The sequence below is a fragment of the Herpailurus yagouaroundi genome, unplaced genomic scaffold (assembly GCF_014898765.1).
Source record: "Herpailurus yagouaroundi ecotype Mexico unplaced genomic scaffold, PumYag 188, whole genome shotgun sequence".
In the NCBI taxonomy this organism is placed as follows: domain Eukaryota; kingdom Metazoa; phylum Chordata; class Mammalia; order Carnivora; family Felidae; genus Herpailurus; species Herpailurus yagouaroundi.
Window position 1 is genome coordinate 26,933,184 of NW_024412419.1, and position 16,922 is coordinate 26,950,105.

The 16,922-nt window shown below is 39.4% G+C and overlaps 1 protein-coding gene across 1 annotated transcript in view; it reads left to right on the top strand.

Annotated features, from left to right (window-relative positions):
* The window catches only part of TTC27 (tetratricopeptide repeat domain 27), a 176,772-nt gene that overhangs the window by 92,959 nt on the left and 66,891 nt on the right, over positions 1–16,922 (top strand). The window contains exon 12 of the mRNA XM_040496473.1: positions 1,593–1,715. Within this exon, the coding sequence (XP_040352407.1) occupies positions 1,593–1,715 (123 nt within the window). The remainder of the gene's footprint in view (positions 1–1,592; positions 1,716–16,922) is intronic.

Sequence of the window (16,922 nt, forward strand, 5' to 3'; positions counted from 1 at the left end):
AGATGCTTTCATGAATGAAGTACACAAATGCTAGTGCATAGATTTATGTCATTTATATCGACTGCTTAGTTTTTATTATTTGTTTGAGTTCAATTTCATTTTTTTCCAGTTTGAGATATAATTGACATAAAATGTTGCATTAGTTTTAGGTATACAGCATAATGATATGTCTATATATTGTGAAATGGTCACCACACTGAGTTTAGTTAACATCCATCCCCTCACATAGTTACACATTTTTTTCTTGTGATGAGAACTTTTTAAGAGCTCTTTTCTTAGCAGCTTTCAAACATACACTACAGTGTTGTTAACTGTAGCAGTATGCTGTACATTACCTCCTCAGAACTAACTTCTAACTGGAAGTTTGTATTTTTTGACCACCTGCCTCCATTTCCTGCACCCTCACCCACCACTTCTGACAGCCACCAGTCTGTTCTGTTTCTGTGAATTTTTTTTTTTTTTTTTTTTTTTTTTTTTGGATTCTTCTTATAAATGAGATCATGTTGGGGCGCCTAGGTTGCTCAGTTGGTTAGGTGACCGACTTCGGCTCAGGTCACGATCTCACAGTTTGTGAGTTCGAGCCCTGCATCGGACTCTGTGCTGATAGCTCAGAGCCTGGAGCCTGCTTCGGATTCTGTGTCTCCCCCTCTCTGTACCCTTCCCTTGCTCATGCTCTGTGTCTCTCAATAATAAATAAATGTTAAAAAAATTAAAAAGAAAATGAGATCATGCTCTATTTTTCTCTGACTTATTTTACTTAGCATAATGCCCACCAGGTCCATCCATGGTGTCACAGATGCAAGATAGCATTCTTTTTTATGGCTGAATAATATTCCTCTGTGTGTGTGTGTGTGTGTGTGTGTGTGTGTGTGTGTGTGTACACGTACGTGTACACTACAATTTCTTTTACCCATTCATCCCTTGATGAACACTTGGGCTGCTTCTATGTCTCAGTTATTATAAATAATGCTATAATGAACATGGGGGTGGAGATATTCTTTCAAGTTAATATTTTCAAGTTAATATTTTCAAGTTAATATTTTCATTCTGGGCATAAATGCCCAGAAATAGAATTGCTGGATCATAGGGTAGTTCTATTTTTAATTTTTTGAGGCACCACCATACTGTTTTCCATGGTGACTGCACCAGTTTACATTCCCACCAACAGTACATGAGGGTTCCCTTTTCTCCACGTCCCTGCCAACACTTATCTTTTTGACACCAGCCATTCTGAACTAGAGTTTTTAAACCTTGATTTCTTGGATCTCAGCTTTACAAATCAGGTTGTAACAAAATCTCTAGGCGAGAAGGAAATACTGATTTTGCTTTCTAAATTATTCTGAGTTCTTGGGAAAAATTGATATATTGGGTATTTTGAAAGTTTCTGTAGTTTTTTAATTTCTTACCCCTTGCTACAGTAGAGGCAAGTATTAAATCATTGTAAATTTCTAATTACTAGAGGTCAAATTGTAGAAATGGTGCGTTTATTACAGTAAGTAGACCCTTAAAATGGCAGATTGGATACACGTGCAAGTCAAATGGGAGTTTCTTTACATAAAGAAATGTTCATTATTTTAACTTGATTCTTACAGCGCCAACTTGCAAGTTTTCTCTTTGAGTTGGGATGCACAAGTTCAGCCCTTCAGATATTTGAGAAGCTAGAGATGTGGGAAGATGTTGTCATTTGTTATGAGAGAGCCGGGCAGCATGGAAAGGTATGTCAAAGGAACATGGCGTACACTCACGAGAGCCTTCCGTTTGGGGGCTTCTTTCTTGCTTTGCTTTGTTTCTCTAAGCCCACTTTTGCTAGTACTTGAGTTACATTTTTTTTTTTTTTTTTTTTCTTTTTCTCACTTTTCCCCCAGAAATCTTTTTAATGTTTCCTCTCGTTTTTGTTGGGGCACATAATTTTATGTGTATGCATGTGTGTGTATATGTGAAAGAGAAGAGCAGGCCAAAATTGATACGATGTGTGTTTAAGAATGAATAATGAAAGCGTTAAAGACCCTGCAGTTTGGTCTCTTTCCTTTACTAACTCTCCTCCTGAGGACAATTTCAAAGTGAAATATTAGGAATTATTTAAGCATCACTGGGCTGCCTGGTGATCAGAGTTTGTGGGGCTGAAGGAAAGTACCTGGGAGGGAGAGCAGCTGGCTTGGCCTATAGAAGATCCGAAGGGTGTGGCCTCCCGCCCTCCTTGGGGCAGAAGAATTGTTAAGTGTGTCACGCACATTTAATACCACCCTTAAATTGGCCAAAGAGGGAAAATGTTGCAGTGTTCATATCTGTTATTTATTGTTTTTTCCCCTCATAAATGAACAGAATTTTTAAAAGAACAAGGAGCTCTGCGTTGGGAGTATCTGTTGAAACTGACACATTGAAGTCATATGTTAATTTTGGATTAAACTTTTAAATGACTACATTTCTATCATAAGTACAGTCCACAACAGAGTACAACCCACCCATCGGTTCATTTATTTCTACAGCCAACCTTTTGCCATCACCCTGAAAAAAAGAAGTAATGGCACAAGTACATGTGTGTCTGTTTCTTAAATACTTTCCTAAGCATGTCTTATTTTAGACTAGTAGTAAAAGTTACACTCCCTTCACTAATCACCAATGGCAGTGAAGGTAGGTCTGAGTTGTACTGGCGTAAGGAGAAACCAGCCTGGAAATAAAATTTTATTGTAGAAGATTATAGAATTTTAATATTTTCATCCCAGGAAAGAACTCCATAATCATCCGTTCCAATTCCCTCCTTTTTGAAATAGAAAGGAGTCTCTAGTGATTTGCCTCAGGTCACAAAGCTGGTTATTGATTGTTAGCTTGAGAGCCCCCCTGGCTTGGTGGTTAGAAGCAGAGCCTTTAGGCCCAGGCTGTGCGAATTAAGTGCTAGTCTTGCCGCGTGCTCTCTTTGTGCTATTGGGCGAGTTACCCATGCCCGCCCCCCTCCCCATGCCTCAGTTTCCTCACCTAGTGGGACTTAATCAACCTACTCTACAGGTTTTCATGATGTAACCTACGTAAAGACATAGAATGAATGGTCCTTTCCTTACAGTGATATGTGAGTGTTGGCTGCTATTACTGCTCTGTTCTAAGACACTTTTTTTTTTTTCTCACATTTTAACATCTCTGACTGTATCTGACACTTGATGGCATCTTCCAATTGCTGGCTGTCAAGTGGCCATCTGGTCAGCTTGTCTGTGCTTGTCCAGACTTGGTCACAGCTATATTTAGTGTCATCATTTCAATGTGTCATCGTTTCAGTAGTGTTATGTACCTGTTGTCATTGCTACATAGGGTGGATTTAATCGCCATTTAGAATATCTTCGGAAAGATTTTGTTATGATTTGCCCTTGAAACAAAAAAGTTATTGAACACACAGAAAAGGACAGAAGCAAAGTAGAGAGATGTTAAGTTTGGTGGTTGTGAAGTAAACATTTGCCTTTAGAGAAATCACCACAGTTTCATTTACTTTTCTTTAAAAATAACAACTAAGTGCTTTATGGCAGCCAGGAAAGGATGACACCCCTAAGTAAATGAAACTATGTTTTGTATGGAGATGTGTGAAAAAAGTTGTCATTTAAAATGTCAGGCAATGTATGGAAGGCAGGAAGAATTGCCAAATTTTTCTGAATGATTTATTTTACCAAAGTATCAGAACAATGAGAGGCTGATGTGATTCCTTCAAGGCATTATGTCATCATGTGATTGAAAGCATTTTTTTATTAGTTAAGAGTTAGTCTTATGATTGGTAGCATCCCAGATTTAATGAAATATAGTATGTTTCTTCGAGGGTTTAAATATCTATGGGCTGCCACTTAAAGCAGTGCTCAGGTGTTTAAATTTTTTTTTTTTTCAACGTTTATTTATTTTTGGGACAGAGAGAGACAGAGCATGAATGGGGGAGGGGCAGAGAGAGAGAGGGAGACACAGAATCGGAAGCCAGCTCCAGGCTCTGAGCCATCAGCCCAGAGCCCGACGCGGGGCTCGAACTCCCGGACCGCGAGATCGTGACCTGGCTGAAGTCGGACGCTTAACCGACTGCGCCACCCAGGCGCCCCAGCAGTGCTCAGGTGTTTAACAAAGGAGTCGATAGATGGATGAGTATCCGCCTCCCAGTCTGATGCATTTCCCATTGTGTTCTTCACTGTGGTAGTCTCTTCCGTTGGCCAGTAAAGAAATAAACAAACTAGGGGCGCCTGGGTGGCTCAGTTGGTTAAGTGTCCGACTTCAGCTCAGGCCATGATATCATAGTTCGTGGGTTCAAGCCCCGCATCAGGCTCTGTGCTGACAGCTCAGAGCCTGGAGCCTGCTTCAGATTCGGTGTCTCCCTCTGTCTCTGACCCTCCCCAATCTCTCTCTCTCTCTCTCTCTCTCTCTCTCTCTCTCTCTCTCTCTCAGAAATAAACATTAAAAAAATTAAAAGAAAACGAATGAATAAACTGTATGTAAAATTAGGGTAGTTTTTGAAATAGTGATTTTTGAGATAATTAAGTTGTTGAATCACAAGCACCCAGGTATATTTTGAAATACGAAATTTATGTAAATATTTTTAAAAAGTGTGGAAAGCAGAGACTCAGTGCAGAAGAAAAAAATAAGGAATTCATCCCCTTCAGAGAAAGGATTTGACTCTGTCCCCCAAAGTAATTGTAGTATTAATATATTTTTTAATTGGCACATGACCTTGTAAGCATTGTCTTATGTTCATGATAAATTCTCATGTTTCTGATTATTCTAGAAAATGTGTGTCTTTTTTCTAGGAATGCACGGTCATTTACTTTGTCTTAAAGTCTTTTGTGAGTTTCAGCCAAACATCCCTCAAATTTTTTATTTTAAAAGTTGATTTAGCATTTCATTTGTCACATAAAAGACTTACCTTACCTTTTATTCTTATGTTATATTTGCTGATCAGTTTAACCATAGACCCTAAAAAAGTTTTGCTTTAAGCTGGAAGCAAATGTTCTATTTCTAAAACAGCTGAGATTCTGTTAGTATTTGGTCATGTGCCAGTAGTTGTCACCACATTTGATTTAACTAGAAGTTTGTGAAATTTTAATCCTTCCATTTAGTGCTTAACGGCATAATTTATTTTTAAAAGGCAAATTCGGAAAAGTATCTAATTCTAATTATTGTGTTCTGGTGCTCGCACCCTATTATTGTAGGGTCTCAGACTTTCTAATTTAGATACTCCTTAACAGAAATTCTCATTATTTAATGACCATTGGCAAAATAGCTTAGATTAATTTTGCCTGACCTTGGGATCAGACCTGGTTCTCATCTGTTAGCATTTAGTTTTTTTAAAGCTATCTGGCACACTTCTAGCAGTTTCCCCAAGCCTATGGACAAATTCTTATTTTGGTGTGCAGATTTGATCCCTAAATGAAGTACAAAGACTGAGTTGGTACAAACTGCCTGCAGAAGATGGGAAGGGAGTGGAATGACAAGGATTAGGACCTCTCTTTTTTTCTTGAAACAAGGCTCACCTGAGATTACATAGCCTTATTTTTTATTTTGCTGTGTTTGCAGATCATTGTAGCCATAGGCTCTTAAAAACTTTTCCTTTAAGTTATAAGTAAATGTTTTACTTCTAAAACAGCTGAGACTGTTTTAGCAGTCGGTTTGGGTTTTTTGGGGGGATAGGAGGTAGGCTTCTAAAAAAAGGTTCTAAAATAGTTTCTTTATATGATGTAAAGTATTTCCTGCAGACTCTTTTCCCACACTGCAGCCAGAGTGATCTTCCTAAAAAACAAATCTGATCAGGTCACTCCCACTCTTCAGTCACTTCCCTTTGTCTCCAGGATTAAGTTGGAGCTCTTTAGCATGAATGGTTTACTGACCACTTCGTGATCTGACTCCTGCTTACATTGCTAACTGCTTTGTCCCCCTCTTTTATCTCTGCTTCATCCCCCTTTGTACTTGCTCATTGAGGTTGTGTTCAAAGTTCCAGCAGGATGAAACTACTTGTCATTTCTTGACTTTGCAGCATTGTTTCGCCTCAGGACCTTTGTATGTGCTATTGTCTGTCTAGAACTTGTCCTCCTTAGCTCACTCCTACTTATATTCTTCAGGTTTCTGCTTGGTGATTACTTTCCACAGTGAGCTTTCCCTGCTACCCCCCTCTCAGATTTGGGGGTGTTTTGCTGTGTGCTTCTATGGCACCCAACATTATTCTGATTTCCCCTTTCCTGGTTTACTTCATGTACTAAACTGTAAGCTGTTTAAGAACCAGACTTGTGTCTATAGTATTTACAGTGGTCTTCCCAACACCTAGCATGGGCCTGACACATGGTGATTCCTCAAAAATATTTGCTAAATAAATGGCTTGTAGCAATTCATTATGAATAGTTACTGCATTGAAACGAATCTCCAAGTAGAGACTATACTCCCTTTGGGCTTTACATGTGGCAAAAGAAACCTCTCCAACTCTTGCCATGTATTCTCTCTCCAAAAACAAATTATGAGATCTCTCTCCTCCCATTTTAATCTTTTACCTTTAGGAATAGAAGCAGGTGCCTTCAAGAAATTTATTCTTGCTTAGTAGATGCTAGACACTGGGGGAGCATGCTGTTATTATGTAGCACAATATTTTGAGTGCCTCTTTCGTACTGCGTACTTCATGTAATTATTAATTTGTCACTGTCATGTACTATTTATAAAACATACAAAGTGTGAATTGTTTCTGCCACTTTACTGATTAGTCCTAGTAAGCAGTTTTTGGAATCTGAGCTTAGACCTTCCTCTTCTCTTAAGCCCTCAGTCCTTTTTCCCCCGTGCGTCTCGCTGGGGTTGTTATTAATTCCTTAAAAATTAGGTGTTCGATTTGTAAGACAAAACCTGCCGTTGTGCCCACTTGAATGAGAAGAATAGGCAAAATTACTGAACGTATCCTGTAAGTTGGTAAGGCAAAATAGGACATGAACAGCTAATTGGATAACTAAGGCTGCTTTTAATTATTCTGTCTTATCTTGGACCTGAAGGATTTATGTTGGCAAGTACCCTTCAGAAAATCAAGCCAGAGCATGGTGTTGTCACACACATAAATGTAAAAAGCAATTAGTGAGCACTTGTCTCCGTAAGAGACTGAACAGGACTAGGCACCAGCACACCTAGAAGAAGTCTAGCTGGGAGCAACCCACTGGGGAGGGATGAAGTGTTCTGCACTTTTCACCTCTCAGTTGCTCTTCAAAGGACAAGAATTTAGACTAGGCACAAACGGCCTTTCTGCTAGGATTACCCCTGGCCAGCCATATGGTGCTATCTTAGCTCTGCCCTGTCATCCTTAGTCACCGTGTCAAGGACAGTAGAACACCTTTCCAGTAGCCATTCTCCCTGCCTTTGTAGAGCCCACCTCTGGAATAGTGAAAATCAGAATCCATTTTGCTCTCTGCTGCTGGGGAAAAGACTGGAATCAAGCTCTGCCCAAAGTTGTTGAGTTATATGCACGCACTCACACAAACACGTTTTTTTTTTTTAAGCCTGAGGCGTTTGTCAAGTGGCCAAATCTGACTATTAGTGTGACCTTAAATTCTTAGCCTACATTTTTCCACCCCCTTGGAATAAACCTCTGGCCATTAGGCCTAATCCTGTCATTTCTGTAGTCTTCAAAGACACTCTTTATAGTTAGTACCACATCTGGGTCTAAAGCTCATTTTCGCCCCTTCATTCTTTGCCAGGAGAGCTTCTTAGAGTTGTTGCTCTGCTGATTCGCAACTGCCTGTAATGACCAGATGTAATGTCAGATGAGGGCCAGGCCACACTTATCACACTTTATAATTATTAATGTCTTTCGCTCATTCACAAAATCAAGGCATAAATCACAGCCAGCAGGGGTAGTTTGTTTTGATAATTCCTCTGACTCAAGGATGAATGATTTTCATCAACTGTTTTATCTTCGTTTTCAGCAGGGATTGAACTTCACTTTTACCCATATCCTTGATCAGATACCAGAAACTCCTTTTAGACCATTGGTTTCATTTCTCAGTATTTTTAGTCCCAACAAGAGTCATTTCCTAGGTGTGACTCCTTGGGTTATAAGGGCCTGTGAAATTCAGATTCTGCTATATGACCTCTCTGTCAACTAGAATAAACTTGTTGTTAGGTCCTAATTTAGTCATACTTAGTACTGATGTTGGCCAGAGCACATCCTATAAAGGAGTTCTTCCTTTGTTCTCAATGGGAAGAATCTTTTATGTCTTTATTTAGAATCTGAAGACACTTAGAAAACACCAGGAGCCCTTTGTGACTTTAGTGTCAGTTTTAGTTAAATTCATCCAACATTTATAGAGCACCTACAGTGTGCCAGGCAGTGGTATACCAAAGATGATTACGAGACAGAACTTCCCTCCAGAGAGCTTATAGTTTGATAGTACAGATGCACATGAGGAGAATACTTTAGCCTAAGATAGCAGGTGCTAAGATGGAAGTATGTACAAATTCCAAATTTTATTTGGCGGTTGTATTGAGAGCTAAATATTTCTCCCTGTGCCTTCCTGTAAGGCAGTAGTAGTCCACTCAGTTTGTATCTTGTACAGGCTTTTTCTCTGAGATCTCTAGTATCTCCTGTGACTCTACACGCTTTCATAAAAAAATGATATTTGGTTGAAATTAGCCTTCCGTGGAAAACTTTAACCTTGTAATAATCAGTAGTCTTCTCCTTTGACTTCACTTCCTCCAGTCCTGTTGGCTCAGTTACGTCAGTCACTTACTCAACAATTGACAACAGTACTTCTACTGTTGGAGAAACTATTAAGCAGTTCACCAATGAGATTATTTACAGAAAATGTTGATATTCCTAGAAGCTGTTTCCAGTTCTCTTCCTTCTTTCTAGTAGTGAAACCCCAAGCATCTTACTTTCTAATCTGGTTTTCCAAAACGAGTTGAGAAAGAGCACAAACATTAGTTTAGGGCTTACTGTGTGCCTGACAAAAAGCTAGGTACATTTCACATATAGTTCTTGTAGGTAAGGTGCACATGAAGAACAGACTCTCAAAATATTAACCTGCTCAGGGTCCTACATTTTGTAAGTAAAACTAGCATTTGAACTGCCTTTCTGACTAAAGGCACTTGTGTTCTTGAAGATCTTCTTCCTATACCTGGGAGTCTGTAGACTGGATTATGCAACACAGTTTTCTAGGGACATGGTAGGACTCTTATGGTTGTAAGAGAACCAACATATATTACGTTAGGCACAAAAGGGAATTTATTGGTTCATGCGACTGAAAATTCTAGTAGACCTGGCAAAATAGCTGTATCCAGGGGCTGAGGTGATATCATCATGGTTTTGAGGCTCTCTTGATAAGGCAGATAATATCGCCACAGGAGGCTCAAGCTTAATAATCCCAGTAGAGAAATATAGTCAATTCCATGACTCTAACACAAATGTTCTAATAAAGACTTAGGGGCCAAAGTCATGGGCCCTGACCTCCAGTAGGCCCCACATGAGCCATATGGAAGGGGTTCCCCTCAGAGAACAGGAGTTACTATTATCAGAAGATCAGAAAAGGGATACTGAGTAGGAAAAAGAGCAATTGATGTCCACTATAGGGTGGGAGTTTAATGCTCTAAATCTGTTGTTATTAGAAGTATTTGGTTTGGCTTACACAGTATTTTTAAAAAAAATAAACATTTTCAGGTAGTTTCTTCTAGGTATCTTGATCTCTTGGCTTCTCTTAAATGATGTGGAAACACAAGGCCAAATTCCCACATTATTGTTCTAACTGGCATTCCTTCTTTTATGGGCTCACTCCCCAGCCTGCTTCATTCATTCTCAATAATTGGCAAGGATCTCTGGGCATTTGAGCATGGGACCCTTGCTCTAAGCAGTGCAGATTACCAGTGCAGGTATCAGGAAGTGGAACGTTAGTCCAGCCATAATTGTAGCTTCTGCTTAAGCCTCAGCCACATGTCATTTTATACTGAGATTCACTGTGTGTAATTATTTCTAAAAAAAATTGTATTAAAAATACTAATTAGTTTTTTTCAATTACAGAATAAAATAGTTTATTGCAGCAGGCTAGATAATGTATGTATGTATGTGTGAGTAGAGGGATGGTCTTTGCGGTTTGCAGGTGACAAGATTCTTGCAAGCAACCCAGCTTAATTGTAGCCAGCTGCCCATTTAAATATGCCTTTTCATGTTTGGGAATGCAGTTTTATCCTATTTAATAGATATTTAGATGACAAATTTCTTGTATTCTGTAAAAATGTACATCTATATTTTCCCGTAGGGAAGTAGCAACCCATAGCCAGAAATACCAAAGCTGTTGCATTCTGTGAAGATTCCTGGCCACCCACATTTTGATATTGCAAAAGAGATATTATAAGCCCTTGTGCTTTATTTATGTTCACTGGGCATATCTATTATAGTTCTTTATTTGACAATGAATTATATAAATTGAGTGGCTAAGTGGAGGAGGGAGGAGCAAATAGAGCATTTTTGGAAAGAGTGAGGAAGAAGACTGAGGAATGCAGGGTGACTAACTGAAGAAAGAAAATATATTGCCTACAAGCTTTGCCCTTGGGAAAGATAATGCTGTTGGCAGGATGAAGAGGTATAAAATCTCAAGGAGAAAGAACTGACTTATCTAATAGAAAAATGTGGGATAGGAATTTGAGGAAAGAAGAGGCCAATTCAGACCAAGCAAGATCGCTGCTTTTGTGCTTCTTCTTCAGGAGGCTGCCCCATTCTGGCTCTGTAGACCCATGTTACAGTGAATAAAATACCCAGAATTGAAATTGTTTGGTGACAGGAGTTGCATACCACCCACTCCCTATGTTCCTCATTCTTGTAAGTGTTTATTTAGGTAGATATGAATTGGTGGAGGAAGTATTTGAAATCCTCAGTACCTTAGCATTTACAAATGTGAAGGTTTTCCTGATGGTTATTTAATCTTTCATTTGTGTATTTGTCTTCTTTGCAAGTTTGCCAACACTAGGGCTGTGTTAAATGTCTTTGGACTCTGGTGAATCTTTACAGCCTATACAATATTTGTAGAATGGTAGTTTTAGGTCATGCAGGTGTTTTAAGGGTATGGCTTGATGTTCTGAATCTTGGATCCTATTTTTTTTATAGGGTACCTGTAGAGTATAGTACTCCCTTATAATTCTTTTTATTTCTGTAAGGTTGGTAGTGATTTCTGATCTTTCATTTCTGATTTTAGTGATTTGAATGTAAAGAACCAACTTTTGGTTTGTTTCTCTTTTGTTTTTCTATTCTTTCTTTATTTACACTGACCTTTATTATGTCCTTCCTTCTTTGGGTTGAATTTAGTTTTTTGTTTTTTTTTTTCCTAGTATCTTATGGTAGAAGATGAGATGATTGCTTTGAGTTTTTTTTTTTCCCCCAGTACAGGCATTTACAGCTATAACTTTTCCTCTAAACACTGTTTTCATTGCATCCCATAAATCTTGGCATATTATATTGTTTTTATTTATCTCAAAGTGTTTTTATTTTCCTTATGATTTCTTTTTTGACCTATTGGTTATTAGGCACTGTGTTATTTGATTTCCATGAATTTGTGAATTCCCCAAATTTCTCTGTTACTGATTTCTAATTTCATCGCATTGTGGTTGAAGAATGTACTTTGTATGACTTCAGTCCTTTCAAATTTATTGAGATTTGTTTTACAGCCTAAGGTGTAGTATACCCTGGAGAATGTTCTGTGTGTATTCTGCTGCTATTGGGTGGAGTGTTCTTTAGATGTCTTTTAGGCTTAATTAGTTTATGGTGTTATTCTTTTATTTCTATCTTCTGTATAGTTGTATCCATTACTGGAAGTTGGAAAGTGAAGTCTTCATATATTATTAATGAATTGTGTATTTCTTCCTTCAGATCTGTCCGTTTTTGCTTCATGTAACTTGGGGCTCTGTTGTTAGGTGAATATATACTTATAATTATGTCTTCTTGATGGAGTGAATATATATCATTAAAATACCCTTTCCTCATCCTATTAACAATTTTTGTCTGATACTGATAGCCACTCCAGCTCATTTTTGGTTACCGAATGTATGTATGGTGTGTCTTCTTTTCTTTCCTTTCCTTTTTATTTTCAGCCTTTTTTTCTGTCTGACTCTAAAGTATGTCTCTTGTAGACAGCATTTCATTGAATCATTTTTTTAATACTTTCTGCCAATCCCTGGCTTTTCTTTTTAATTTTTTTTAACATTTATTAATTTTTGAGAGAGAGAGAGGGAGAGAGAGAGAGAGAGAGCAAGTGGGGGAGGGACAGAGAGAGAGGGAGACACAGAATCTGAAGCAGGCTCCAGGCTCTGAGCTGTCAGCACAGAGCCCGACGCGGGGCTGGAACCCACAAGCTCTGAGATCATGACCTGAGCCGAAGTCAGAGGCTTAACCAACTGAGCCATCCAGGTGCCCCTAATCCCTGCCTTTGATTGCAGTGTTTAATACTTTTAAATTTAATTACTGATAATGTAGACTATATATTGGCTATTTTGTTATTTTCTATATGTTTTATGTCTTCTGTCTTTCCCTATTTCTGTCTTCTTTTTGGCTGAATGTGCCATTTTAATTCCTTTGTCATTTTTGCTTTTTTTTTTTTTTAAGTTTTTATTTTTAAGCAATCTCTACACCCAACATGGGGCTTGAACTCACAACCTCAAGGTCAAGAGTCGCATGCTGTATAGACTGAGCCAGCCAGGTACGACTACTTTTTTTTTTTTTTCTTGTTGAGTTATTTTCTTAGACCTTGTACCAGGAACCATTTAAAATAGCATGTTTTTGGGGCGCCTGGGTGGCTCAGTCGGTTGGGCGGCCGACTTCGGTTCAGGTCATGATCTCACGGTCCGTGAGTTCAAGCCTCGCGTTGGGCTCTGTGCTGACAGCTCAGAGCCTGGAGCCTGTTTCTGATTCTGTGTCTCCCTCTCTCTGACCCTCCCCCGTTCATACTCTGTCTCTCTCTGTCTCAAAAATACATAAACGTTAAAAAAAAATTAAAAAAATAAAATAAAATAGCATGTTTTTAAAGTGTCTATTAAACCTGTCATTGGGCATTCTCAGTGACAGTTTCTGTTGGTTGCTTTTTTTCCTTATGTAATGGCCATACTTTCTTGTTTCTTTGCCTATTTTTGTAATTTGTTGTTGAAAATTGGATGTTTTAAATAATATAATGTGGCAACTCTAGAAATCAGGTTGTTACTGCTGTTTGTGTTCTTTTGTGTTTAGTGACATTTCTTAACTAATTCTGTAAAATCTGTGCTTTGTCCGTGTAGCTGCTGAAGTCTCAGGTTGATTAGCTGAATGGTCAGCTAATGATTAGACAGGAAATTCCTTGAATGCCTAAATCAACAAGCCTCCCAATCTTTGCTGATGGGCTCTGTGTCTGTGTGTGTGTGTGTGTGTGTGTGTCGGAACCTGCTTCCAACACTCAGCCAGGCAATTAACAACCCTGCCTTAGCTTTCACTGAGTGCTTGTGCAAAGCCTCGAGTTCAGCCTCAGGTTAGAGCTTAGGGCCTTCTCGGGTCTTTCCTGAACGTGTGTACCATGTTATACATTCATGGCCTTCTGGACTCCCATGAATATGTTGGTGCCTTTCAAAGCTCTTATGTATATCTCATTCCCTTTTTCCACTTTTTTTGGTTAGCCTGTTGTTTGTCCCACTTGTTCTTTACCACTTCAGACAGCTACAGAATTACCAGTTGTCTGTAATTGTTTTTGACAAAGACTTTTCACTGGGCAAACTCAGAGTTAGGTTAAATACAGACAGCCTTGCAAGTTGTAGAAAGGGGAATAGGAACGGTGCAAGATAAGATCACACACAGTGGGGCACCTGGGTAGGTCATTCAGTTAAGTGTCCAACTTTGGCTCAGACCCTGGTCTTGAGGTTCGTGAGTTCGAGTGCCACATCGGGCTGTCAGCATGGAGTCTGCTTCAGATCATCTGTCTTCCTTTCTCTCTGCCCCTCCCCTGCTTGCACATGCACTCTCTCTCTCAAAAATAAATATATAAAACATTTTTTTAATTAAATAAAATCACACAAAACTTGTTCTTATCAAGATATCACTACTTTTTTTTTATTTAAAAAAAAAATTTTTTTTTAACGTTTTATTTATTTTTGAGACCGAGAGAGACAGAGCATGAACGGGGGAGGGGCAGAGAGAGAGGGAGACACAGAATTGGAAGCAGGCTCCAGGCTCTGAGCCATCAGCCCAGAGCCCGACACGGGGCTCGAACTCACGGACCGCGAGATCGTGACCTAAGCTGAAGTCGGCTGCCCAACCGACTGAGCCACCCAGGCGCCCCAAGATATCACTACTTTTTAAAAATAAACATTCCTTGGATTATTACAAGTTTTTGGTTAACTTCCAGAATTAAGAAAAAGTTGATTCTAAAACTTTTTGTCAGTTTTCTTGTTGCCTTTATGGAGTAGGGAATTTTCAGAGGTTCTTAGACCACTATTTTTGCTGATGTACACCTGTGGAATATAGGAAGAGTACTGAACCTGAAATTAAAGTCCCATTTTTCAACTTAGTATCTTTTGGTTTTGAGCTGGCCAGTTGGCCCATGGGCATGTTATTACCTACCTCTCAGACTTACTGTAGGGATTAAATGAAATAATGCATTTAACAATATATTGGAGGGGCGCCTGGGTGGCTTGGTCAGTTAAGCGTCCGACTTCGGCTCAGGTCATGATCTCATGGTCCGTGAGTTCGAGCCCCGCATCGGGCTCTGTGCTGACGGCTCAGAGCCTGGAGCCTGTTTCAGATTCTGTGCCTCCCTCTCTCTCTGCCCCTCCCCTGCTCATGCTCTGTCTCTCTCTGTCTCAAAAATAAATAAACGTTAAAAAAAATTAAAAAATAAAACAATATATTGGATAAAAACGAATTGTAAATCACTGTCAAAGGGGAGGACACATAAGGCGTTTAAAAGGCAAAAAATGAAGAAAAGATTGTATCATTCAAGTTTTGTTTATGGAAGCAGAGCTACTTTGAGTAGTTTTGGGAATAAGGGGCTTATGAAAGGAGTTAGATCTTACACAGATGTGGGAAGAGCCGAGAAACGAAGGTGTGGAAGAGGGAATAGAAGGACCAGGGCAAAACCATTTATCAGTCCACTTGAAGCACTGGCACGAGTGGACAAGTCAGAACTTACCAGGGAGTCTGAGAAGCTGAGTACTTCCAGCCGTGAAATGGGAGCGTGAAGGAGGAGCTTGTGGAGAGACCTGTGGAAAGCTGTTGTCTGTATGTGGCTCCCAGCCCTGGGGTCCATGGTGAAATGTCTGCCGGCCGTCCTGGAGCTGCTGTTGGTTGGCAGGGCCTGCAGTCAGAGGCACAAGCTGGATGCAGAGAGCAGAGGACAAGCGGGGGTCTGCAGGACATCTCTGCATCTTGTCTGACACCGTACTTAACCATGACCACCTTCCAAGAGTAAAAGCTGTTGCTTTACTTCTGCCTTTCACATCCCCACCAAACTCCCCCTCTGACCAGCTCTAATGCGAAATTGGAAGGGAAAGGAATTTTAGGAAACACATTTTAGTTTCCAGCTGAAGCAACTTGACATCGCAGTGCATATGACCCGGCAGTGGGTTAGCCCTTTGGCTTGGGGATTTACTTATTTGGAAAGTTCCAAACTACTACTAACAGGTACAGAGTATTTTATATATTATGTTATGTAAAGAAGAGTTTTTGACTTGGGGAAACTTACAATTTCTTTGAAAGAGGCTGAAATATTGAAGCATTCTTAAAACATATGAGAAGAAAAGCAACTAGAAATACATATTTATTTTCTATATCTTGCTTTATTAAGATGAGTTCCTTAAAGGTAATATATCAAATGAATTTTTGTAAATTGAACATTTCCTAATAACAAGTTACAGTATCAGGAATATGATCATTTCCACTTGGTTTTTGGTTGACATCGGCACACCATTTGTCTGAGTTTTGGAGTATTATTAGCATGATGTCATCAAGGTCCTAGATTGATGAGGTCTAATGAGATGGTGAGACAGTCAAGGTCCTTGCAGACTAAATTATACCAGAAAAGTGTACTTCTCTCTGTGCAAGTGAAAGCCCACTACATCTGATGTTGTCTGGCTATTAGGTAGAGAAAAATGTATTTACTGTATCAGTACCTGCTTATCATATGTCAGGGGGTGTGATTATTTGCTCCAGGAAAGAGATCATGTCTGGAACAGTAGGTATAATTAGAGCCACCATTATATTGTTTGTAATAATCTGACATTTTCCAGGACCCATCTATATTCTGCTCAGTTTAAATGGGTCCATTAAACTGCCTGCACTCACACACTTTGCAGTATCTCTCACGTGTTTGAGAGTGGGACACATTTCTGTAGTTTACATAGATATGCAATGGTGCTTTGGGTTTTCTCTTAAGGGGGAGAGTAAGCTTGGGGCTTTCACCTGGCACTTTATTCTGCATTAGTCCTCAATGAAGGCTCTGCTGGTTGTTGGATATATCTAATTCAACTATGTATTCACGAAGTAGGGAGGTAACCACTGGGTGGGTCCAGAGACTTACTAGGCCTACTGTGGGATAGACTCACTCCTATAAACCCACTAACTCATCATGGTAATATTCTGGGTCCCAGAGGATTATCATTAAGAACCAATCAACCTTGAAAAGACAGGTACAGTATTTCTTTCCCTCCAGGATAGAATTACCCGGCAAATGTTAAAGGTACGTCTTTGAGGGAGGCACATGAGTGACTCAGTCAGTTAAGCGTCCTACCCTTGATTTTAGCTCAGGTCATGATCTCAGGGTCGTGAGATTGAGCCCTGTGTTAGGCTCCATGCTGAGCATGGAACCTGCTTAAGATTCTCTCTCCCTCTCCCTCTCCCTCTCCCTGTCCCTCTTCCCATACCCCATGTACACACATATTTCCTCTCTCTTTCTCTCTAAATAAATAAATAAATAAATAAATAAATAAATAAATAAATAAATAAA